The sequence below is a fragment of the Coregonus lavaretus genome (genome assembly GCF_964263955.1).
Source record: "Coregonus lavaretus genome assembly, chromosome: 22".
Lineage (NCBI taxonomy): Eukaryota > Metazoa > Chordata > Actinopteri > Salmoniformes > Salmonidae > Coregonus > Coregonus lavaretus.
Genome location: NC_140009.1, coordinates 22726581 through 22753442, shown reverse-complemented (window position 1 = coordinate 22753442; position 26862 = coordinate 22726581). Strand labels below are relative to the sequence as shown.

Here is a 26862-nt window from a genome sequence, read left to right as displayed (position 1 = left end):
AACTGCGAGCCAGGTCTAATTGCCCAACATCAGTCCCTGCAGCAATGTTCCAACATCTAGTGGAACGCCTTCCCAGTTCATCCCAAAGGTGTTCGATGGGGTTAAGGTCAGGGCTCTGTGCAGGCCAGTCAGGTTCTTCTACACCGATCTCGACAAACCATTTCTGTATGGACCTCGCTTTGTGCATGGGGGCATTGTCGTGCTGAAACAGGAAAGGGCCTTCCCCAAATCTGGACCCCTACAAATCAGCTTGGCTAGACAATCTGGACCCTTTCTAAAATTAGCCGCCGAAATTGTCGCAACCCCTATTACTAGACTGTTCAACCTCTCTTTCGTATCGTCTGAGATCCCCAGAGATTGGAAAGCTGCCGCGGTCATCCCCCTCTTCAAAGGGGGTGACACTCTAGATCTAAGCTGTTACAGACCTATAACCATCCTGCCCTGCCATTTGAAAGTATTTGAAAGCCAAGTTAACAAACAGATCACTGACCATTTCGAATCCCACCGTACCTTCTCCGCTATGCAATCTGGTTTCCGAGCTGGTCATGGGTGCACCTCAGCCACGCTCAAGGTCCTAAACGATATAATTACCGCGATCGATAAAAGACAGTACTGTGCAGCCGTCTTCATCGACCTGGCCAAGGCTTTTGACTCTGTCAATCACCGCATTCTTATTGGCAGACTAAATAGCCTTGGTTTCTCAAATGACTGCCTCGCCTGGTTCACCAACTACTTCTCAGATAGAGTTCAATGTGTCAAATCGGAGGGCCTGTTGTCTAGACCTCTGGCAGTCTCTATGGGGGTGCCACAAGGTTCAATTCTCGGGCCGACTCTATTCTCTGTGTATATCAATGATGTCGCTCTTGCTGCTGGTGACTCTCAGATCCACCTCTATGCAGACGACACCATTTTGTATACATTTGGCCCTTCATTGGATACTGTGTTAACAAACCTCCAAACGAGCTTCAATGCCATACAACACTCCTTCCGTGGCCTCCAACTGCTCTTAAACGCTAGTAAAACTAAATGCATGCTCTTCAATCGAACGCTGCTTGCACCCGCACGCCCGACTAGAATCACTACTCTCGGCGGGTCTGACTTAGAATATGTGGACAACTACAAATACCTAGGTGTCTGGTTAGACGGTAAACTCTCCTTCCAGACTCGCATTAAGCATCTCCAATCCAAAGTTAAATCTAGAATCGGCTTCCTATTTCGCAACAAAGCCTCCTTCACTCATGCTGCTAAACATGCCCTCGTAAAACTGACTATCCTACCGATCCTTGACTTCGGGGATGTCATTTACAAAATAGCTTCCAACACTACTCAGCAAATTGGATGTAGTCTATCACAGTGCCATCCGTTTTGTCAAAGGCAAATCCCTGCCTTATCTTAGCTCATTGGTCACCATAGCAACACCCACCTGTAGTATGCGTTCCAGCAGGTATATTTCACTGGTCATCCCCAAAGCCAACACCTCCTTTGGCCGCCATTCCTTCCAGTTCTCTGCTGCAAATGACTGGAACGAACTGCAAAAATCTCTGAAGCTGGAGACACTCATCTCCTTCACTAACTTTAAGCATCAGTTGTTAGAGCAGCTTACCGATCACTGCACCGAACACAGCCCATCTGTAATTAGCCCACCCAACTACCTCATCCCCATATTGTTATTTACATTATTTATTTTGCTCATTTGCACCCCAGTATCTCTATTTGCACATCATCTTCTGCACATCTATCACTCCAGTGTTAATACTAAATTGTAATTATTTTGCATTATGGCCTATTTATTGCCTTACCTCCATAACTTACTACATTTGCACACACTGTATATAGATTTTCTATTGTGTTATTGACTGTACTTTTTGTTTATTCCATATGTAACTCTGTTGTTTTTATCGCACTGCCTTGCTTTATCTTGGCCAGGTCGCAGTTGTAAATGAGAACTTGTTCTCAACTGGCTTACCTGGTTAAATAAAGGTGAAATGAAATAAAGAATAAAAAAGTGACGGCTATTATAGCAGCAAAGGGGGGACCAACTCCATATTAATGCCAATGATTTTGGAATGAGATGTTCGAGCAGGTGTCCACATACTTTTGGTCATATAGTGCATGATAGAAGCTTGGCTACCCAGTAAATGTTGTCCATGCGGGAATCAATCAGACCCGGAGCCATGCTCCCTCTCTAACTCCATGCTCCCTCGTCCACCTGGTTTCCCTCAGGTCCACGCCATCCCACTGCGCTCCTCCTGGGTTATGACGTGCGCTTATGCACCATCTGGGAACTACGTGGCCTGTGGAGGCCTGGACAACATCTGCTCCATCTACAACCTCAAGACACGCGAGGGGAACGTGCGTGTCAGCCGTGAGCTGGCTGGACACACAGGTACGGTAGTCACCACAACGCTACCACAGTATATATACAATGCCTTCAGAAAGTATTCATACCCCTTGATTTATTCCACATTGTTGATACAGCCTGTATTCAAAATGGATCAAATTGTTTTTTCCCCCCTCACCCATCTACACGCAATACCCTATAATGACAAAGTGAAAACATGTTTTTAGAAATGTTCTGCTAATTTAGTGAAAATGAAATAAATATATCTAATTTACACAAGTATTCACACTTTGTAGAAGCACCTTTGGTAGCGATTAAGAGCTTTCCACACCTGGATTGTGCAGCATTTGCCCATTTATTCTTTATACAATTCTTCGAGCTCTCTCAAATTGGTTGTTGATCATTGCTAGACAACCATTTTCAGGTCTTGCTATAGATTTCCAAGTAGATTTAAGTCAAAATTGTAACTCGGCCACTCAGGAACATTCACTGTCTTCTTAGTAAGCAACTCCGGTGTAGATTTGGCCTTGTGTTTTAGGTTATTGTCCTACTGAAAGTTGAATTAATCTACCAGTGTCTGGTGGAAAGCAGACTGAACTAGGTTTTCCTCTAAGATTATGTCTGTGCTTAGCTCCTTTCGGTTTCTTTTTTATCCTGAAAAACTACCCAGTCCTTAACGATTCAAAGCATACCCATAACAGGATGCAGCCGCCACCACTATGCTTGAAAATATGGAGAGTGGTACTCATTAATGTGTTGTGTTGGATTTGCCCCAAACATAACACTTTGTATTCAGGACAAAAAGTGAATTGCTTTGCCACAGTTTTTGCAGTATTACTTTACTGCCTTGTTGCAAACAGGATGTCCTTATTTTCACTGTCAATTAGGTTATTATTGTGGAGTAACTACAATGTTGTTCATCCGTCCTCAGTTTTCTCCTATCACAGCCATTAAACTCTGTAACTGTTTTAAAGTCACCATTGGCCTCTTGTTGAAATCCCTGAGCGGTTTTCTTCCTCGCTGGCAGCTGAGTTAGGAAGTATGTCTGTATTTTTGTAGTGACTGGGTGTATTGATACACCATGCTCAAAGGGAAATTCAATGTCGTTTTCATTTTTTTACCTATCTACCAATAGATGTCCTTCTTTGCGAGGCATTGGAAAACCTCCCTGGTCTTTGTGGTTGAATCTGAGTTTTGAAATTCATTGCTCGACTGAGAAAAGGTAGTCATTCAAAAATCATGTTAAACACAATTAGTGCACACATAGTGAGTCCATGCAACTTATTATGTGACTTGTTAAGCACATTTCTACTCCTGAACCTAGTGCATTCGGTGAGTATTCAGACCACTTCACTTATTCCACATTTTGTTACTTTACAACCTTATGCTAAAATGGATTAAATCGGTTTTTTCTCCCCTCATCATTCTACACACAATACCCCATAATGACAAAGTAAAAACAGGCTTTTAGAAATTTTAGCAAAAACTGAAATATCATATTTATATAAGTATTCAGTCCCTTTACTCAGTACTTTGTTGAAGCACCTTTGGCAGTGATTACAGCCTCAAGTTTTCTTGGGTATGATGCTACGAGCTTGGCACACCTGTATTTGGGGAGTTTCTCCCATTCTTCTCTTCAGATCCTCTCAAGCTCTGTCAGGTTGGATGGGGAGAATCGCTGCACAGCTATTTTCAGGTCTGTCCAGAGATGATCGATCGAGTTCAAGTCCGGGCTCTGGCTGGGCCACTCAAGGACATTCGTAGACTTGTCCCGAAGCCACTCCTGTGTTGTGTTAGCTGTGTGCTTAGGGTAGTTGTCCTGTTGGAAGGTGAACCTTCACCCCAGTCTGAGGTCCTGAGCGCTCTGGAGCAGGTTATCATCAAGGAAATCTCTGTACTTTGCCCCGTTCATCTTTCCCTCGATCCTGCCTAGTCTCCCTGCCGCTGAAAAACATCCCCACAGCATGATGCTGCCACCGCCGTGCTTCACAGTAGGGATGGTGCCAGATTTCCTCCAGACGTGACGCTTTGCATTCAGGCCAAAGAGTTCAATCTTGGTTTCATCAGACCAGAGAATCTTGTTTCTCGTGGTCTGAGAGTCCTTTAGGTGCCTTTCGACAGACTCCAAGCGGGCTGTCGTGCCTTTTACTGAGGAGTGGCTTCCGTCTTGCCACTACCATAAAGCCCTGATTGGTGGATTGCTGCAGAGATGGTTGTCCTTCTGGAAGGTTCTCCCATCTCCACAGAGGAACTATGGAGTTCTGTCAGAGTGACCATTGGGTTCTTGGTCACCTCCCTGTCCAATGCCCTTCTCCCCCGATTGCTCCGTTTGTCCGGGCGGCCAGCTCTAGGAATAGTCTTGGTGGTTCCAAACTTCTTCCATTTAAGAATGATGGAGGTCACTGTGTTCTTGAGGACCTTCAATGCTGCAGAAATGTTTTGGTACCCTTCCCCAGATCTGTGCCTTGACCCAATCCTGTCTCGGAGCTCTAAGGACAATTCCTTTGACCTCATGGCTTGGTTTTTGCTCTGACATGCACTGTCAACTGTGGGACTTTTTATATACAGTGGGGAAAAGTATTTAGTCAGCCACCAATTGTGTAAGTTCTCCCACTTAAAAAGATGAGAGAGGCCTGTAATTTTCATCATAGGTACACGTCAACTATGACAGACAAAATGAGAAAAAAAAATCCAGAAAATCACATTGTAGGATTTTTTATGAATTTATTTGCAAATTATGGTGGAAAATAAGTATTTGGTCAATAACAAAAGTTTCTCAATACTTTGTTATATACCCTTTGTTGGCAATGACACAGGTCAAATGTTTTCTGTAAGTCTTCACAAGGTTTTCACACACTGTTGCTGGTATTTTGGCCCATTCCTCCATGCAGATCTCCTCTAGAGCAGTGATGTTTTGGGGCTGTCGCTGGGCAACACGGACTTTCAACTCCCTCCAAAGATTTTCTATGGGGTTGAGATCTGGAGACTGGCTAGGCCACTCCAGGACCTTGAAATGCTTCTTACGAAGCCACTCCTTCGTTGCCCGGGCGGTGTGTTTGGGATCATTGTCATGCTGAAAGACCCAGCCACGTTTCATCTTCAATGCCCTTGCTGATGGAAGGAGGTTTTCACTCAAAATCTCACGATACATGGCCCCATTCATTATTTCCTTTACACGGATCAGTCGTCCTGGTCCCTTTGCAGAAAAACAGCCCCAAAGCATGATGTTTCCACCCCCATGCTTCACAGTAGGTATGGTGTTCTTTGGATGCAACTCAGCATTCTTTGTCCTCCAAACACGACGAGTTGAGTTTTTACCAAAAAGTTATATTTTGGTTTCATCTGACCATATGACATTCTCCCAATCCTCTTCTGGATCATCAAAATGCACTCTAGCAAACTTCAGACGGGCCTGGACATGTACTGGCTTAAGCAGGGGGACACGTCTGGCACTGCAGGATTTGAGTCCCTGGCGGCGTAGTGTGTTACTGATGGTAGGCTTTGTTACTTTGGTCCCAGCTCTCTGCAGGTCATTCACTAGGTGTGGTTCTGGGATTTTTGCTCACCGTTCTTGTGATCATTTTGACCCCACGGGGTGAGATCTTGCGTGGAGCCCCAGATCGAGGGAGATTATCAGTGGTCTTGTATGTCTTCCATTTCCTAATAATTGCTCCCACAGTTGATTTATTCAAACCAAGCTGCTTACCTATTGCAGATTCAGTCTTCCCAGCCTGGTGTAGGTCTACAATTTTGTTTCTGGTGTCCTTTGACAGCTCTTTGGTCTTGGCCATAGTGGAGTTTGGAGTGTGACTGTTTGAGGTTGTGGACAGGTGTCTTTTATACTGATAACAAGTTCAAACAGGTGCCATTAATACAGGTAACAAGTGGAGGACAGAGGAGCCTCTTAAAGAAGAAGTTACAGGTCTGTGAGAGCCAGAAATCTTGCTTGTTTGTAGGTGACCAAATACTTATTTTCCACCACAATTTGCAAATAAATTCATTAAAAATCCTACAATGTGATTTTCTGGAATTTTTTTTCTCAATTTGTCTGTCATAGTTGACGTGTACCTATGATGAAAATTACAGGCCTCTCTCATCTTTTTAAGTGGGAGAACTTGCACAATTGGTGGCTGACTAAATACTTTTTCCCCCCACTGTAGACGTGTGCCCCTTCCAAATCATGTCCAATCAATTTAATTTACCACAGGTGGACTCCAATCAAGTTGTAGAAACATCTCAAGGATGATCAATGGAAATAGGATGCACCTGCGCTCAATTTCAAGTCTCATAGCAAAGGGTCTGAATACTTATGTAAATAGAAATGTCTAAACATGTTTTTGCTTTGTCATTATGGGGTATTGTGTGTAGATTGATCAGGAAAAACATTTATTTAATCCATTTTAGAATAAGGCTGTAACGTAACAAAATGTGGAAAAGGGGAAGGGGTCTGAATACGTTCCGAATGCACTGTATTTAGGCTTGCCAGAACAAAGGGGTTGAAACGTATTGAGTCAAAACATTTCAGCGTTTTCATTTTTAATTATTTTGTAAAAATGTTGAAAAAATGAATTCCACTTTGACATTATGGGGTAGGCCAGTGACAAAAAAAATCTATATGTAATCCATTTTAAATTCAGTCTGTAACACAACATAATGTGGAAAAAGTCAAGGGGTGTGAGTATTTTCTAAAGGCACTGTACATACAAACACACACGGCAAGCTCACCTGTAACACAGGAATGACCATGGTCAACAATCAGTTTGCAAAAGGGGTATTGTTTATGCACTAGATTTACAATTTTTAACCAGTACCTTGGAAGTATTGGATGCTTTCAATACCACTGATTTCAGTGTCAGGACATGACAGGACCGTGTCTGTCAGCTCACTGTGAAAAGGCATGTTTGTGTTATTGAGTGGGTTCTGTTGTACTTGCACACATTCATTTCCTAGACAGTCTTCATTTGTATTGTACCCTTTCGGTGGTAAGGCCTATAATGTACATACTGGGTCAAGGCCTGTAATGTAGTTCCTCCTTTTGTCTTTAGACCATTTCCCCTGTGTTTTGTGACTGCTTCTAAGTGCTGACTGTCTGGATGACTGACTGACTGTTTATTCTGCTGTGGCCTCCAGGTTACCTGTCCTGCTGTCGCTTCGTTGATGACAGCCAGATCGTCACCAGCTCTGGAGATACCACATGGTGAGTGGGGGAACTGTGCCTGCCTGCCTCCCCATCCCATGTTCACTGAGTGGATATGCCAGTTCTACACTGTTGTTTGATAAAATTGAGGTTAAACGCAAAGGCGGGAATCTGAATGCAACCCAAGAGTATGACAGAAAAGTCACTCCAAACTCCACTCAAACGTTTTTTTGTCCTCTTCTCTCTCCCTGCCCCTCTCCTTCCCCCAGTGCTCTCTGGGACATTGAGACGGGCCAGCAGACGACCACGTTCGCCGGCCACACCGGCGACGTCATGAGCCTGTCGCTTGCGCCCGACACGCGGCTGTTTGTGTCCGGGGCATGCGATGCCTCCGCCAAGCTCTGGGACATCAGAGAAGGAATGTGCCGACAGACCTTCACCGGGCACGAGTCGGACATTAATGCCATCTGTGTAAGCCAATCACACGATCCGACTGCCGGTCAACCTGTGTAGCTACACTTCGATTCTAAACGGAGCCGCACACTAACCGGCGATGTCAGTATCTTTTGTCACTAGCGTTTCGGCAGCGGGCTTTCTTTTGCATTCAGACATACAGAGACTTTAGTATGGACATTGTATACACACTAGCATGCTTAAGGGTGGTTTATGTGATACGTGTAGAAGCGTGAATCTGGACCCGATACATCCATATCTATTGTCCATTGCATATTTAGTATGCATGGTCACTTCGTCAATACCAAGCCCTTTACATTTTTTTATGTATTTTATTTATTTCACCTTTATTTAACCAGGTAAGCCAGTTGAGAACAAGTTCTCATTTACAACTGCGACCTGGCATTATGAAAGGGTGAAGTCACTACCAATGTATAGCACCCACCTTGATAATGCCATGGCAGCCATTATGAACTAGCTCATTACACACACCACACGTAGACCGATGAGGAAGGTATTATCAGACCAAACCTCACACTTTATCTCCCCCTCTCTCTTTCTCTCTCCCTCTCTCCTCTTTACCTCCCTCCCAGTTCTTCCCCAATGGCAACGCCTTTGCCACAGGCTCGGACGACGCCACCTGCAGGCTGTTTGACCTGCGCGCCGACCAGGAGCTGATGGTCTACTCCCATGACAACATCATCTGTGGCATCACCTCAGTGGCGTTCTCCAAGAGCGGCCGCCTGCTGCTCGCCGGCTATGACGACTTCAACTGCAACGTGTGGGACAGCCTCAAGGCCGACCGTGCAGGTGACCGGCAGGCGGGTGTGAGGGGTTAAAAAAAATGCCCAAACCACATGTCTAGGATCAGGGCACAGTACTCCCAAATCCTAACCTTAATGGTTAGGGGGGGGGGACGCTAAACTGACCCTATAATCTATGGGCAACGTCGTCAAACTTTGAGGCGACTGTGATGACAAAAGTCGGGGGTACAATGGAGGGGGGGAGGGGGTTGAAATGGACTAGATCATCTACTAGGTGTGATTCTACGGTAGTAGTGATGTGTGAGGAGTCCCCAAGGGACATTGATTTAGAGCGCCTAGTGGTCTCCGTGGTACAGAAATGACTGGGGTCCAGTAGGTATCAGATGACAGCAGGGTTACTTGAGTTGAGCACATCGGTGGTACCGTCTGCGGCCACTCATGGGTCATTTTTGTAGCCAGGCTAGTTCCTCAAGCACAGCAGGGATACTTCAGACATGCAGCATTACTGGATAGAGGCTATAGAGCAGATTGAACAGGAGGATTCCCAATTATCCACCCATTTCCAGAATTGTGCACTTAGACTTCCTGTCGTTGATTCAAAAGCATAGGACTGGTGTAAGCATTGGCTAGAGGGAGTTTTCACTGTTAAATCCATGACAGCGATTGTACAAGTGAAGACTAGTTTGTACAGCCGCAGGGTTTGTGGATGCAGCCCCTGCTGTTTAGCCTGCTCCAGCAGTTGATCTGCTCCCACAGAGGCATGAATACTTCAGTGCTATTGATTACATACGTGGTCTGGATCAGAGAAGCAAGGTATGGGCTGGGTCTGCCACACACAAACACACACTTGTACTAGCAACATTTTCTAGTAACTGAGTTTTCCAGTGTACAATAAAATAGAACTAGTACACAGCCAGGTCTTTAATGGAATCATTTATTAAGGGTCAAACTGAGTGAATAGAGTGTGTGGCGTTGACTAACCGTGTTGTGAAATGATGTCATGGTCTGACTTCTAACCGCTGACCCTGCTCTGTCGCTAGGTGTCCTGGCTGGACATGACAACCGTGTCAGCTGCTTGGGTGTGACTGACGACGGCATGGCCGTGGCAACAGGGTCCTGGGACAGCTTCCTCAAGATCTGGAACTAGAGTCTGAAGGTAAATGCACAGCCCAGCCGCCCTCCCACCACAAGTACACAAAGAAAACAACATGTATGCACGCATGACTGTAAGTCGCTTTGGATAAAAGCGTCTGCTAAATGGCATATTATTATTATTATTATAAGTATGCCGGACATGCCATGGCACTTTATAAGAAATATCGCTATTTTGCTCCACATTTATTTATTGATGCTTAAAGGGATACTTCGGTATTTTGGCATATACACTATATATACAAAAGTATGTGGATACCCCTTCAAATTGGTGGATTCAGCTATTTCAGCCACACCCGTTGTTGACAGGTGAAGAAAATCGAGCACCCAGCCATGCAATCTCCATAGACAAACATTGGCAGTAGAATGGCCTGTACTGAAGAGCTCAGTGACTTTCAAAATGGCACCGTCGTAGGATGCCACCTTGCCAACAAGTCAGCTCGTCAAACTGCCCTGCTAGAGCTTTCCCGGTCAACTATAAGTGCTGTTATTGTGAAGTGGAAACGTCAAGGTGTAACAAAGGCTCAGCAGCAAAGTGGTAGGCCACACAAGCTCACAGAACGGGACTGCCGATTGCTGTAGTGCGTAAAAATAGTCTGTCCTCGGTTGTAACACTCACTACCGAGTTACAAACTGCCTCTGGAAGCAAAGTCAGCTCAAGAGCTGTTGTTCGGGAACTTCATGAAATGGGTTTCCATGGCCGAGCAGCCGCACACAAGGCTAATATCACCATGTGCAATGCCAAGCGTCGGCTGGAGTGGTGTAAAGCTCGCCGCCATTGGACTCTGGAGCAGTGGAAACGCGTTCTCTGGAGTGATGAATCACGCTTCACCATCTGGCAGTCCGACGGACGAATCTGGGTTTGGCGGATGCCAGGAGAACGCTACCTGTCCGACTGCATAGTGCCAACTGTAAAGTTTGGTGGAGGAGGAATAATGGTCTGGGGCTGTTTTTTGTGGTTCGGGCTAGGCCCCTTAATTCCAGTGAAGGAAAATCTTAACGCTACAGCATACAACGACATTCTAGACGATTCTGTGCTTCCAACTTTGTGGCAACAGTTTTGGAAAGGCCCTTTCCTGTTTCAGCATGACAATGCCCCCGTGCACAAAGCGAGGTCCAAAGAGAGATGGTTTGTCGAGATCGGTGTGGAAGAACTTGACTGGCCTGCACAGAGCCCTGACCTCAACCCCATTGAACACCTTTGGGATGAATTGGAACACCGACTGCGAGCCAGGACTAATCGCCGACCTCACTAATGCTCTTGTGGCTGAAATGGAAGCAAGTCCCCGCAGCAATGTTTCAACATCTAGTGGAAAGCCTTCCCAGAAGAGTGGAGGCTGTTATTGTATCAAAGGGGGGACCAACTCCTCGAGCAGGTGTCCACATACTTTGTCATGTAGTGTATGTCTCTGTGTCCAGTATGAAGGAAGTTAGAGGTCGTTTTGCTAGCCAATGTTAACTAGCGTTAGCGCAATGACTGGAAGTCAGTGGGTATGTGCTAGCAGATACCGATAGACTTCCAGTCATTGCACTAACGCTAGTTAGCAATTGAGCTAGTCCTAGTTAGCAACTTCCTTCAAACTGCACGCAAAGACAAAAACTGTATCCACTAGTTCATCTGACTCTGGTGAAGTAAATAAAGGGCTTCATTGCCAAAATCCTGAAGTATCCCTTTAAATGTCATATGTGTATATTACAGTGGTTCTACTCTGGATATCGTTTTTGGAAAAGTTCCAAAATATCTGGAGGGGGACTTTAACTTAAGTGCATATAAACATGTCAATATGATTTACAGTAACATAGACACCGTAAAGTAAGACATGAATGCATGGTTGAATTGAATAGGAATGTATTTGTACTTGCTCTATGTCGTGGGTGACATTTATTTCTCCTGATTATATAATAATAATAATAATAAAATAATTAGTAATTTAGCAGACGCTCTTATCCAGAGCGTCTTACAGGAGCAATTAAGGTTAAGTGCCTTGCTCAAGGGCACATCGACAGATTTTTCACCTAGTCTGCTCGGGGATTAGAACCAGCGACCTTTCGGTTACTGGCACAACGCTCTTAACCACTAAGCTACCTGCCGCCCCGGGCATTATGCCATATAGTTCCTCTATGAAATGCCATCTAGTTCCTCTACAGCTATGTCAGTGACCAGAATGAGATTATTACTCAGCTGAATAATATGCAGATACACTATATGAAACTATAATTATACTGAATGGAAACTGGATAAGTAGCCTATGGTTTCAAATGAGTTACTGTGTATTGACATGTAACACCAAAAAGTAAAGATGCCATGTAGTTGCATGGTATCTGTGCAACTTCATAAAGTGGGACTGCATTTTTCCCATTTGGGTTGCGCTGCCATGAGAATGCAGTCTGTGTCAGTTGATGGATAAAATGGGTTTCTCATGAGGGAAACATGTACCAGTTTAACTTACATTTTACATTTGAGTCATTTAGCAGACGCTCTTATCCAGAGTGACTTACAGGAGCAATTAGGGTTAAGTGCCTTGCTCAAGGGCACATCTACAGATTTTTCACCTAGTCAGCTCGGGTATTCGAACCAGCAAACTTTTGGTTACTGGCCCAACACTCTTAACCGCTAGGCTACCTGCCGCCCGAGCTTGGATGAAGATAGCTGAGGAACGGTCAACTCCGTTCTCTTATATCAAGGCGGAGTTGAGTTTTGATAACTGATCGCGGGATTTGCTAGCAACACATTGAGTCAATATTAGGGCTGTTGCGGTGACTGTATTACCGCCACACCGGCGGTCACGAGTCATGAAGGCAGTCAAATTCCATGTTACCGTTTAGTCATGGTAATTAGGCTTCTCCAAACTCTGATGCTGCTGCTGGTCATTAGTAGCCTACCAAACTTGCAATCTGCCTGGTACTCAGCACTATTGTCCCTGTAATCACTCTTACATCAATGCAAATGATATCGAAAATCTAATTCAACACTTCATGAGAGCCCATGAGCTCATGTTGCGCAACATTTCTATAGGCTATGCACTTGCGCAAGAAAACCGAGTGATGGCCTCAACTAAAAAGAGGGGGATCTTTCTATAGACTAGGCCTACTATATTTATTTCTCAACTTTTCTAATAAGCACATTCTTTATCTTTACAACAGGAGTATAGCCTACCTGGCTGGCATGAAAATGAACCACAGGAAAAGCGTCCTCCATTCGCTATTTAAGTGCATAGATTACATGTATTTTTTCCCGCTGCCTCTATTTCAAGACAGGTGCATGATAATGGTCCATTCTAAATCAAAACAAATTTCACACATGTTATTTAGTATATGTAAAGATTAAATCAAGAATAGTCTGATGAGTAACAATATTAGCCTATCACCTGTGAAATATATATTATCACTTGTGAATGATGCCCAGCATAAGAAACTGCCTCTTTTTTTTTTAACGACTTTTTCTAATCATAGTTGCACACCTCATGTAGCGTAGCCCATAGGCCTATATGTTTTGATAAGGTTTGTATCACAAATAAAGTCGCCAAATAACTTCTTAAAATTAAGCACATGAATCCACTTTACAAGGAGTTTCGAGCCTAACTGGCATACATAAACAGCGCGTGAGTTTAAAGTTTGGGGAAGGTAATTTTCACCATAAAAATGCACCTTTATAATAAAAGCATTATATGCAAAATCGTATTTGCGGTCACTTTTGATAATGGTGTTTTCCCGCTAATGGAACATTTGCGCTTATAGCCTACTGCCATGTGTGCATTGCTGCGCTTATAATGTGAAGAAATAGCCTAATAGTTTATAAATATTTTAAGCTAAACGTTCTGAAAATGTTTTTTTGATGCTAGTGGTTGTATTAATTTGGGATCTATTGCACCCCACAACTGTCCCAGACTATGTTTGGAATATTTATTTCTTGCACAGAATAGAATAGGTCGACTTTTGTACTGTGGGGGATAGTAGATTGACATAGGCTAGTGCTTTTGCTGTTCATTAGGCCTACTCATCTTGTTGGCTGACGAAAAGTAAATGTGGACAGTTCTTCCAATATCTTCAATATGCACCTTGGAATTGGAGAAGGACGCACGTAGTTGCATCCCCGATGTGTCTGTCTTCACTTGTAGCCTGAGAGAAAGACCCAATCATGTGATTTAGAGCCATGCGAGTGAGAGGCGCTTCAGATTGCGCAGCACTCAAGGAGAAGGGCACAACTCTGGGCTGCAAAAGGCATGGATTTTTTTTAGGGTGCATTACGGCATTATCAAGTGCTTGTCAAATTGTGAATGAGAGACTATTGGAGTGTGTACAGCCTGCACAAAAAAACAAAGCAGAGCTCATGCCTTTCAAGCAACTTTTTTCAAATCATCATTAGTCTCATCATGCAGCCTTACAATTTATTAAAAATCAAAACATATAGCCCGACGTTTGCAGAACAACTAAAGTTATATTAATAACTCTAAATTAAGCATATAGGAGTACCTATTTCTTTGTTAACTGCTCAACACAGAATAGCCACATGTGCGCACTACCCTCAAATCGTTTGGAGAAGGTATTTATATTTTATTCAGCTTTGTTCAATTGTATTCTTCATACAATAAAATAATATAAAAAATATGCCACGGAATTCTAAGCAAATCTTGTCTGCTAAATGAACTAGTGTAGCCCACAGCCATTTGGCATAGCCACATCAGGACCTAAGGACAACAGAGTATGCTATTATTTTCTTCTGAAATAGACTACATTTTGTTCATATCATGCTTCTTTAGACCTGTCTAAAATAAATAATGGATTTATTGTGAAGGTGTGGGCTATATTACATGGATTTATTAGACTTTTTAAAATGTAGATGTTCCCAAGGTCTGCATCAGTGGCTTGTAGGCTATGTGTGGAAGCCAGGAGATGCTAAATGTGTTTGTTCATTGACGGTCAATTACCATGAGACCGACAGTTATTTCATTGACAATCACCGGCTGACAAAATTTTGTGACCGCCACAGCCCTAGTCACCATCAGTCAATTCTTGTAAAAATGTCAACTCTGAAAACGCTTACTGTACCTGTTTGTCCTGTACAACTGTGGTCCTTCATACTTTTAATAAAAGCTTTTAGCGAATACATTCACCAACTTTTTCCTCATTTGGGTTGCTCGTACTACGTATGCTGAGATTTAATTGGGTCCGTGCCATCCGGGATCCTTGGGATGTCCCTACTCCATTGAAGTTTTACATTTAAAATGGTCAAGGTTTAAGGTAGGGACGTCACAAGGATCCCGGATAGTACTGACCGATTCAATTCGGCTCGCACATTCGCTGAGTTGAGCAACACAAATGAAGAAAAAATTGGTTGTATTCGCTAAAAGTTTTAATTAAAAGTATGAATTTCAGCGACCGCAGTTGAACAGGACAAACAGGTACAGTACTTTCAGAAAGTATTCATACCCCTTGACTTAGTCCACATTTTGTTGTTACTACCTGAATTCAAAATGGATAGATTTTTTTTCTTTCACAAATCTACACACAATGCCCCATAATAACAAAGTGAAAACATGTTTTTAGAAATGTTTGCTAATGTATTGAAAATGAAATACAGAAACATCTCATTTACATAAGTATTCACACCCCCGAGTCAATACTTTGTAAAAGCAACTTTGGCGGCAATTACAGCTTTGAGTCATCTTGGGTATGTCTGTGTATCAGCTTTGCTGTTCACCGCCGCTCCCCATCTAACTTAACAGAGTTTGATCAAATCTGCAAGGAAGCAATCTTCAAGTCTTCAATGGAATTCAAGTCAAGGACTTTCACATTCTTGTTCTGAAGCCATTCCAGCGTTGCTTTAGCTGTATGCTTGGGGTCATTGTCCTATTGGAACGTAAATCTTTGCCCCGGTCTAAGGTCCTTTACAGGTTCTCATCAAGGACTTGCCTGTATCTGGCTCCATTCATTGTTCCCTCTATCCTTACCAGTCTCCCAGGCCCTGCTGCTGAAAAGCATCCCCACAGCATGATGCTGCCACCACCATGCTTCACGGTAGGGATGGTGTTAGATGGGTGATGCGCTGTGCCTGGTTTTCTCTAGACATAGTGCTTTGCATTCAGGCCAAAGAGTTACATATTTGTCTCATCAGCCCACATAATCTTTTGCCTTATGCTCTGAGTCTTTCACATGCCTTTTTGCAAACTCAGAGTGCTGTCATGTGCCTTTTTCTCTGGAGTGGCTTCCGTCTGGCCACTCTCCCATAAAGCCCGGATTGGTGAAGTGCTGTAGAGACTGTTGTCCTTCTGGCAGGTTCTCCCATCTCAGCCAAGGAACTATGTTGTTCTGTCAGTGTGGTCATTGGGTTCTTGGTTACCTCGCTGACCAAGGTCGTTCTTGCTCGGTTGCTCAGTTTGGTCAGATGGCCAGCTGTAGCCAGAGTCTGGGTAGTTCCATATTTTTTCCAGTTCCAAATGATAGACACAAATGTGCTCTTGGAAACTTTAAACACTCTAGAAATTGTTTTATACCCTTCCCCAGATACAGTGCATTCGGAAAGTATTCAGACCCGTTGACTTTTTCCGCATTTTGTTAGGTTACAGCCTTATTCTAAAATGGATAAAATAAATAAAAATCCTCAGCAATCTACACACAATACCCAATAATGACAAAGCGAAAACAGGTTTTTAGAAATGTTTGCAAATTTATAAAAAATTTAAAACAGAAATACCTTATTTATGTAAGTATTCCGACCCTTTGCTATGAGACTCGAAATTGAGCTCAGGTGCATCCTGTTTCAATTGAACACCCTTGAGATGTTTCTACAACTTGATTGGAGTCCACATGTGGTAAATTCAATTGATTGGACATGATTTGGAAAGGCACACACCTGTCTATATAAGGTCCCACAGTTGACAGTGCATGTCAGAGCAAAAACCAAGCCATGAGGTCGAAGGAATTGTCCGTAGAGCTCCGAGACAGGATTGTGCCAAGGCACAGATCTGGGGAAGGGTAGCAAAACATTTCTGCAGCATTGAAGGTCCCCAAGAACAAAGTGGCCTCCATCATTCTTAAATGGAAGAAGTTTAGAACCACCAAGACTCTTCCTAGAGCTGGCCGCCCAGCAAAACTGAGCAATCGGGGAAGAAGGGCCTTGGTCAGGGAGATGACCAAGAACCCGATGGTCACTCTGACAGAGCTCCAGAGTTCCTCTGTGGAGATGGGAGAACCTTCCAAAAGGACAACCATCTCTGCAGCCCTCCACCAATTAGGCCTTTATAGTAGAGTGGCCAGACGGAAGCCACTCCTCAGTAAAAGGCACTTGACAGCCCGCTTGGAGTTTACCAAAAGGCACCTAAAGACTCTCAGACCATGAGAAACAAGATTCTCTGGTCTGATGAAACCAAGATTGAACTCTTTGGCCTGAATGCCAAGCGTCATGTCTGGAGGAAACCTGGCACCATCCCTACAGTGAAGCATGGTGGTGGAAGAATCATGCTGTGGGGATGTTTTTCAGCTGCAGGGACTGGGAGACTAGTCAGGATCAAGGCTACGATTAACGGAGCAAAGTACAGAGATCCTCGATGATAACCTGCTCCAGAGCTCTCAGGACCTCAGACTGGGGTGAAGGTTCACCTTCCAACAGGACAACGACCCTAAGCACACAGCCAAGACAACGCAGGAGTGGCTTCGGGACAAGTCTACGAATGTCCTTGAGTGGCCCAGCCAGAGCCCAGACTTAAACCCGATCTAACATCTCTAGAGAGACCTGAAAATAGCTGTGCAGCGACGCTCCCCATCCAACCTGACAGAGCTTGAGAGGATCTGCATAGAAGAATGGGAGAAACTCCCCAAATATGTGGAAAAGGTTAAGGGGTCTTAATAATTTCCAAAGGCACTGTATATGCCTCATCACAATTCTATCTCGGAGATCTACAGACAGTTCCTTGGACTTCATGGTATGGTTTCTGCTCTGACAAACTGTCAACTGTGGGACCTTATAAAGACGGGTGTGTTTCTTTCTAAATCATGTCCAAACAATTGAATTGGCCACAGGTGGACTCCAATCAAGTTGTAGTGATGTCTCAAGGATGATAAAAGGAAATTGGATGCACCTGAGCTCAATTTGGAGTGTCATAGCAAAGGGATATCAATACTTGAGATTTCTTTATTACATTTTCAATACATTTGCTAAAATATCTAAACTTATTTTCACTGTCATTATAGTGTATTGTGTCTACAGTCGTGGTCAAAAGTTTTGAGAATGACACAAGTATTGGTCTTCACAAAGTTCGCTGCTTCAGTGTAATGAGATTTTTGTCAGATGGTATACTGAAGTATAAAAACAAGCATTCCAAAAGTTTCAACGGCTTATTGATAATTACATTAAGTTTATGCAAAGAGTCAATATTTGCAGTGTTGACCCTTCTTTTTCAAGACCTCTGCAATCTGCCCTGGCATGCTGTCAATTAACTTATGGGCCACATCCTGACTGATGGCAGCCAATTCTTGCATAATCAATGCTTGGAGTTTGGCAGAATTTGTGGGTTTTTGTTTGTCCACCCGCCTTTGAGGATCGACCACAAGTTCTCAATGGGATTAAGGTCTGGGGAGTTTTTTGGCCATGGACCCAAGATTTCGATGTTTTGTTCCCCGAGCCACTTAGTTATCACTTTTGCCTTATGGCAAGGTGCTCCATCATGCTGGAAAAGGCATTGGTCGTCACCAAACTGTTCTTGGATGGTTGGGAGAAGTTGCTCTCTGAAGATGTGTTGGTACCGTTCTTTATTCATGGCTGTGTTCTTAGGCAAAATTGTGAGTGAGCCCACTCCCTTGGCTGAGAAGCAACCCCACACATGAATGGTCTCAGGATGCTTTACTGTTTGCATGACACAGGACTGATGGTAGCGCTCACCTTGTCTTCTCCGGACAAGGTGTTTTCCGGATGCCCCAAACAATCGGAAAGGGGATTCATCAGAAAAAATGACTTTACCCCAGGCCTCAGCAGTCCAATCCCTGTACCTTTTGCAGAATATCAGTCTGTCCCTGATGTTTTTCCTGGAGAGAAGTGGCTGCTTTGCTGCCCTTCTTGACACCAGGCCATCCTCCAAAAGTCTTTGCCTCACTGTGTGTGCAGATGCACTCACACCTGCCTACTGCCATTCCTGAGCAAGCTCTGCACTGGTGGTGCCCTGATCCCGCAGCTGAATCAACTTTAGGAGATGGTCCTGGCGCTTGCTGGACTTTCTTGGGCGCCCTGACGCCGCCTTCACAACAATTGAACCTCTCTCCTTGATCCGATAAATGGTTGATTTAGGTGCAATCTTACTAGCAGCAATATCTTTGCCTGTGAAGCCCCTTTTGTGCAAAGCAATGATGACGGCACGTGTTTCCTTGCAGGTAACCATGGTTAACAGAGGAAGAGCAATGATTTCAAGTACCACCCTCCTTTTAAAGCTTCCAGTCTGTTATTCTAACTCAATCAGCATGACAGAGTGATCTCCAGCCTTGTCCTCGTCAACACACTCACCTGTGTTAACGAGAGAATCACTGACATGATGGCAGTTGGTCCTTTTGTGGCAGGGCTCAAATGCAGTGGAAATGTTTTTTTGGGATTAAGTTAATTTTCATGGCAAATAGGCAGCAGACTTTGAAAATTAGTATTTGTGTCATTCTCAAAACGTTTGACCACGACTAGATGGGTGAGAGAAAAAAATCTATAAATCCATTTTGAATTTAGGTTGTAACACAACAAAATGTGGACTAAGTCAAGGGGTATGAATACTTTCTGAAGGCACTGTAAGTATTTCCAGAATTGACATTTTTACAAGAATCGACTGATGGTGACTCGATGTTATTGCTAGCAAATCCCACGACCAGTTATCAAAACTTAACTCTGCCTCGATATAAGAAACAGAGTTGATCGTTCCTCAGCTAGGATGAAGATTGACCTCATCACCCTTTCCAAATGTATTCCATAGTGGAGTGGAGTGTAGATGTTGTGTAATAGCACTGAATATTATGTTCTTTAGTTTTAATGTTTCTGCTGCATTCTGTGGGTGAACATGTGAGATCGACCAACCACAAATTTTAGCTCACCATTTGACCACTCAGTTTTGTTTGGAGGTTAATTGTCTACAATGACTACGCACTTTTAGGAGGTACTTTTGTTGCAAATAACAATAATGCAAATTCTGTTTCTCTTTGTGTCCCGCCTTTTTTCAGATGGCATCCGGACTCCAAAGTTGAGTGGAAGACCAATCCAAAATGTTCAATTTTATTGCATATCCAATCTTCTCAAAACACCACGATACTGACTCCAACACCCCAAAAAACGACCAAGGGCAAAAATTCTCTCTCCTTCTCATTTAAAAGAAGAGCACAATTGTTTATCACTGAGCTAAAAAGATGAGGAATTTCAGTGGTATGGAATGGGAGAGAAAATTGTGCATTCCTCCTGGGACCATTTTCTGATATTGTGTTGAATGAAAATACATTCACCCCCATGCAAATGTGTAATCCATCTTCAATACACAGGTTTGAGTAAAGGTAATTTACACAACAGTGATTTAACTCTTGATAGCTTTTTGGCCATGTTTATTTTCATTTTTTCCCTTTATTTTTGGTTCAGAGAACAAGATCAGTGACCCGTTGGTAAAATGAGGATCGAAAGCTGTGTTTTATCACTTAGTCATGATATAGTTTAGAATCAAGTTTTGTTGGTTGGAAATAAAAATGACGAATGATGGTCATTTTAATCCAGCTTTATCACATCAGAAAAAAAGGCAAGAGAATTGAGCTTCAACAGAGAGTCCAGTCCATGAGCCACGACAGGAGGTTCTGGCCATTCTGTATATTTAGTCCCAAGATACTTTACTCTTTCTTTATTTTTTTCTGTCTAGTCACAAATCTTTGTTTGCACAAAATTAAACTTTGCATATATAGAATAATGTTTAAAGAAAAGTTAACTAACCAAGCACATGCTGTTTATGATAATGAATGCTCATTTTCAAAACGAAAACAAACAAAACATTTTAACCATTCTCTTCACCTTTTTGTTGGCCGACAATGTAGAATAATTAAATGAAGATAAACCCATCGGTACACTTTCTTCGTTTTATTTCTGTTTTGTTTCCCTTTTGATGACCATGGTTGCGACCGGAGATGTGATTTCATTGGGTAGGGAGGCCTCCACTTATTACCCCGGTTTCATTCCGGAGTTTGTTTCAACAGAGGTGCCCATTCTGTGCTTGGAAATGCAGCGACTACTCTGTGAATGACATGTTGTATAAATCAATGTTTGAAAATAATGATATTGAAGCTTTTTAAGTAAATAAATAAATATTTTGGCTGTCTGCCATGGGTGGGTTAACTCTTAGAATCGCATGCTGTAGAATTGCTTAAAAAGAGGTGCCTATAGAACTAAGTCCTTTTGATGTTTTTCTTTAAGAAAATAACCTGTTAAATAAATCATTACAATGGTATTTATCTTGTTTTTGGCTACTCTGTGCATACATAATTCAATGAAAATGTCAAACCTATGCATTTGAGAGAAGCAAACGCCACAACATAAACGGTTACCTGGTCTTACGATATCCATTCTTGGGAAGGATTCCTTGATAAAAGTAATGTAAACATTTAAAACATATGCACACACAAACACAAATGAAACAAATACATTTTCATTCCTTCTGTAGCAAACAAATTCCAGTGACAAAGAAAATAAACATTTTGTAACAAACAGGTTTTTTTCTGTCCTTTAATAAGAAAATAGAAAATAAACTTGCAGCATCTGAATGGCAGAATTTACTGTTGTTCCCCTCTCCTTGTAAACAGATGCTTTTTCTTTGGCAGTAGTGCCATTTTTTTCCCCATTCTGTTTTTTCTCTGCAACATTCTGTACAAAAATGTGCTGTAATTGTGCGTTAGGCCTGGAGTTGGCAAAAAAAAATCAATAATAAAAAAATATTACGTTAAATTACTTTTCTTGCCATGAAATAACTGTAGATCTCTGCACCCCACTGTTCCCTTCTCACCTTTTGTATTTAATTTTAAAGTCAGTCAGTGTACAACCGAAAGCTGGATGCAAGATAGAAACTATATTAAAATGTACTGTTATTTAAGATGTAATAAAAAGCAGTTTGAGATTATCTGTTGTGTTCAGAGTTTAATTCCTCAAATGTGTGATTATGCAAGTAAAAATGTTAGTTATTGTAATTACATTGAAGTCACTGAAATATTTATTATACACTTAAATCAGTCTTGTAATTTCTACATTTACAATACATTGGTATTATAGCTATTTACTATAGCAAACACATATGCAGAATTATTTATAGTAAGTGCATTAAACTAAGGAAGATTTTGTTGAACCACATACCGCTAACTACCATCTCAACACAGGAGATGGTGTAATGAAGATGGCATGCATTTCAAATATTCGAACATGGCAACTGAGTTAGGAAGGGCGCCTGTATCTTTCTAGTGGCTGGCTGCATTGATACACCTTCCAAAGAGTAATTCATAACTACACCATGCTCAAAGGGATATTCAATGTCAACTTTTTTTTCACCCATCTACCAATAGGTGCCCTTTGTGAACCATGGAAAACCTCTGGTCTTTGTGGTTAAATCTGTGCTTGAAATTCACTGCTTGAGTGTGTGGCGTATAGTGATGGGGTAGTCATTTAAAAATCATGTTAAACACTTAGTGCACACAGTGAGTCCATGCAATGTATGTGACTTGTTAAGCATAGTTTTATTCCTATAACTTATTTAGGCTTGCCATAACAAAAGGGTTGAATATTGAATAAATGTCTGCTTTTTGTTTTTTATTAATTTGTAAGCATTTCTAAAAACATAACACCACTTTGACATTATTGGGAATTGTGTGTAGATCACAATCTCAAATTAATCCATTTTAAATTCAGGCTGTAACAACGTGGAAAAAGTCAAGGGATGTGATTACTTTCAGAAGGCACTGGATGTGGTAGGGATTAACCAATGGTGTATATAAACCATGGCTTGCTGATGCTATGTATGGGCCAATGAGAGGCTTTGAAGCCACCAGCCAGCCATATTGGCACTCCCCAGAAGAAGTAGTCCTCCATATAGATGGGTTAGCTGACAACATCACGAAAACAAAGTGCACGTTTATATGTGGCAGAAGTCCGTGTGTTGTGATTCTGGATGGCCAGATAGCTAGCAACAATGACAAGAAACTGTCATGTGGGGAATCTTAAGTGGCTTGTTTCAGCTAGTTTCATCTTGTTGTTGATACCATGCTTTGTTTTGAGGTGTTTTGACTGATTTCATGTCAATATAGCTAAAATTCACTAGCTAGCTAACCAACAACTGTATCAATGTACACTGCTCAAAAAAATTAAGGGAACACTTAAACAACACAATGTAACTCCAAGTCAATCACACTTCTGTGAAATCAAACTGTCCACTTAGGAAGCAACACTGATTGACAATACATTTCACATGCTGTTGTGCAAATGGAATAGACAACAGGTGGAAATTATAGGCAATTAGCAAGACACCCACAATAAAGGACTGGTTTTGCAGGTGGTGACCACAGACCACTTCTCAGTTCCTATGCTTCCTGGCTGATGTTTTGGTCACTTTTGAATGCTGGCGGTGCTTTCACTCTAGTGGTAGCATGAGACGGAGTCTACAACCCACACAAGTGGCTCAGGTAGTGCAGCTCATCCAGGATGGCACATCAATGCGAGCTGTGGCAAGAAGGTTTGCTGTGTCTGTCAGCGTAGTGTCCAGAGCATGGAGGCGCTACCAGGAGACAGGCCAGTACATCAGGAGACGTGGAGGAGGCCGTAGGAGGGCAACAACCCAGCAGCAGGACTGCTACCTCTGCCTTTGTGCAAGGAGGAGCAGGAGGAGCACTGCCAGAGCCCTGCAAAATGACCTCCAGCAGGCCACAAATGTGCATGTGTCTGCTCAAACGGTCAGAAACAGACTCCATGAGGGTGGTATGAGGGACCGACGTCCACAGGTGGGGGTTGTGCTTACAGCCCAACACCGTGCAGGACGTTTGGCATTTGCCAGAGAACACCAAGATTGGCAAATTCGCCACTGGCGCCCTGTGCTCCTCACAGATGAAAGCAGGTTCACACTGAGCACATGTGACAGAGTCTGGAGACGCCGTGGAGAACGTTCTGCTGCCTGCAACATCCTCCAGCATGACCGGTTTGGAGGTGGGTCAGTCATGGTGTGGGGTGGCATTTCTTTGGGGGGCCGCACAGCCCTCCATGTGCTCGCCAGAGGTAGCCTGACTGCCATTAGGTACCGAGATGAGATCCTCAGACCCCTTGTGAGACCATATGCTGGTGCGGTTGGCCCTGGGTTCCTCCCAGAGCATATGAGCGGAGTGGAGCGGTGAGAATCTCAGCTCCTCGCTCACGGAGCTGTTCACCCCTCCGCTCCCCCGCTCAAAGCCACATCAGGCCAGTCCGCTCATTATCGCTCAGCGCTCAATGCAGTTTGCATCGCGCTCCACTCAAATCGCCCCCCGCTCACTACAAAAAAGGAACAAAATCTGCATGTATTTCACTTTTAGCTTAAACCACAGCCTTACTTTATCTCCCCGAATTTGTTGCATACAGACTCATCTCGGATTATCCATTCTGTCTTGAAACGGGGATCTAACACTGACGCTAAAATGAGATGTTAATCAGTATAGTATATTCCATAGCGAATTGACACGTTGTTTGCCAATGTTTCTGCAAAAGCAGCGATGCCCATTGGAAGTGCAGCGTGAGTGTAATCGGTGAGCAGGGATTTGATTTCTGTGACAGCAGGGAGGATCATCCCCAGTTTCCCCAGCTCCTTCTGCATTTTGTCTGTGAGGTCTGCTAGTGGTGTCAGCACACTGACAAGGTGCGTCAGCTACCGTACTTGATTCAGGGTGATGTTAGCAACATTAGACTTGAGTTTGTTTTGCCATAACGGGTCTTTTTGGAACAACCGGATGAACGACTGAATCATCCGCAGCTGGCTGCTCCATCGAATGGCGCAGGCATTTGTGGGGCGGACACCTAATTGCTCGGTTTCCTCTGTGCTCTTGCGTACACTTTTCACCAGGTGCCCGACTTTCACTAACAGCCTATTAATGTTGTCGTGCTCGTTAACAGCGTTTTTGATCGCCAGCTGAAGCATGTGAATGGGGCATCTCAGATGTAAATTTGACAAAGTAAAGTACTGATTTATCATAGTTTCTTGGGGGGGGGGTGTAGCCCGGTTGAGCTGCGCTGGCAAAGTGTTGCATCCCTTCGCGTTCTCCTTTACTCAGCGGTTCATAGTCCATGAAAATCATTTTTAAAAATGCTACATCCAGCTCTCTTTTTCTCTCCCTTGTTATGGTTGGGCCTTTGCGTGCAGTGAATAAACTTTTGAATTCCTCAACCCTTTTCTCTTGTTGCTGCTGCTGCTCCTCTCGCTCTATAAAATACAAATTCATGGACGACACAAATTAAATTAAACAGATGGATTCTGGGTCAGGCTTGAGCATGCTTCAGACTCGTGGTGTGAGCGAGCGAAATTGGAGCGGGACATAGGGCGACGCTCCGTCCTTTTAAAAATGCCGCTCTGCGCTCTATTCAAAATCCGTCCGCTCACGCTCCACGCTCGCTCCCGCTCCACTCCGCTCATATGCTCTGGTTCCTCCTAATGCAAGACAATGCTAGACCTCATGTGGCTGGAGTGTGTCAGCAGTTCCTGCAAGAGGAAGGCATTGATGCTATGGACTGGCCCGCCCGTTCCCCAGACCTGAATCAAATTGAGCACATCTGGGACATCATGTCTCGCTCCATCCACCAACGCCACGTTGCACCACAGACTGTCCAGGAGTTGGCGGATGCTTTAGTCCAGGTCTGGGAGGAGATCCCTCAGGAGACCATCCGCCACCTCATCAGGAGCATGCCCAGGCATTGTAGGGAGGTCATACAGGCACGTGGAGGCCACACACACTACTGAGCCTCATTTTGACTTGTTTTAAGGACATTACATCAAAGTTGGATCAGCCTGTAGTGTGGTTTTCCACTTTAATTTTGAGGGTGACTCCAAATCCAGACCTCCATGGGTTGATCAATTTGATTTCCATTGATCATTTTTGTGTGATGTTGTTGTCAGCACATTCAACTATGTAAAGAAAAAAGTATTTAATATGATTATTTCATTCATTCAGATCTAGGATGTGTTATTTTAGTGTTCCCTTAATTTTTTTGAGCAGTGTATTTGAGAGACAAGTACTTTATGCCAACCCTGTCTGTTTTGCCCCATAGTTGCGCACACATCTGTTTTGTTGCTAAACAACCAACCCCTCTATTCATGTATGTGGTAAGGATTAACCGATGTATATAAACCCTGGATTGCTGATGTTATGTATTGGCCAATGAGAGGCCACCAGTTGGCCATATTGGCACTCCCCCAAAAAAGCAGTCCTCATCGTGCAAGATGGTACGGTGGATTCAAAACAGCGCCCCCTGTCAGTCTAGTCAGTGTATATACAAATTATGACAGGGTACCACAGTACGAGTCATAATACCCATAACCTAGCAGTCAAAACAGGGAAATGGTTCCAATTGTTTTTCCACCATTTATTTTTCCCATAGGGGATATTAGAAACACTTAAAATAAGGGCTGTGTTTCATGTAGATTTACCCTGGCGTGACGTTTTGATAAGCATATAAATCTCTCTCGGACAAGGTGAAACAGCCCTTATTTAAAGTGTTTCTAAAATCCCCTATGGGAAAAAAAAAACATTTACCGGTTTGACCGCTAGGTTTTATGGGTATTATGACACCTCCACTGTGGGGCTCTATAGGGATTAACCATAGCCAGGCGCCTGGATAGCCCAGGCCCTGAGATTGTGTGTGTTTGCCTTCAGGACGACACCGGTTGAGGCATTGCAGGTGGATAGTGGGGAACTATGGGTGAGGACGTGAGACGGTGTGTTTGGAGAGATGTATAGATACTCGGTTTTATTCGTTTTTAAGGATAAATAGGCCTCAGATGGTTCAAAGGATCCAGGCA

The 26862-nt window shown here is 43.3% G+C and overlaps 1 protein-coding gene across 1 annotated transcript in view; it reads left to right on the top strand.

Moving 5' to 3' along the window:
- Positions 1–21960, top strand: part of LOC311149757 (guanine nucleotide-binding protein G(I)/G(S)/G(T) subunit beta-1) — an 81831-nt gene extending 59871 nt beyond the window's left edge. Inside the window, exons 6-11 of the mRNA XM_084186976.1 lie at positions 2224–2386; positions 7472–7538; positions 7748–7949; positions 8525–8741; positions 9736–9851; positions 20036–21960. Coding sequence (XP_084043102.1) covers positions 2224–2386; positions 7472–7538; positions 7748–7949; positions 8525–8741; positions 9736–9842 — 756 coding nt within the window. The 3' untranslated portion in view covers positions 9843–9851; positions 20036–21960. The remainder of the gene's footprint in view (positions 1–2223; positions 2387–7471; positions 7539–7747; positions 7950–8524; positions 8742–9735; positions 9852–20035) is intronic.
- The last annotated feature ends 4902 nt before the right edge of the window (positions 21961–26862 follow it).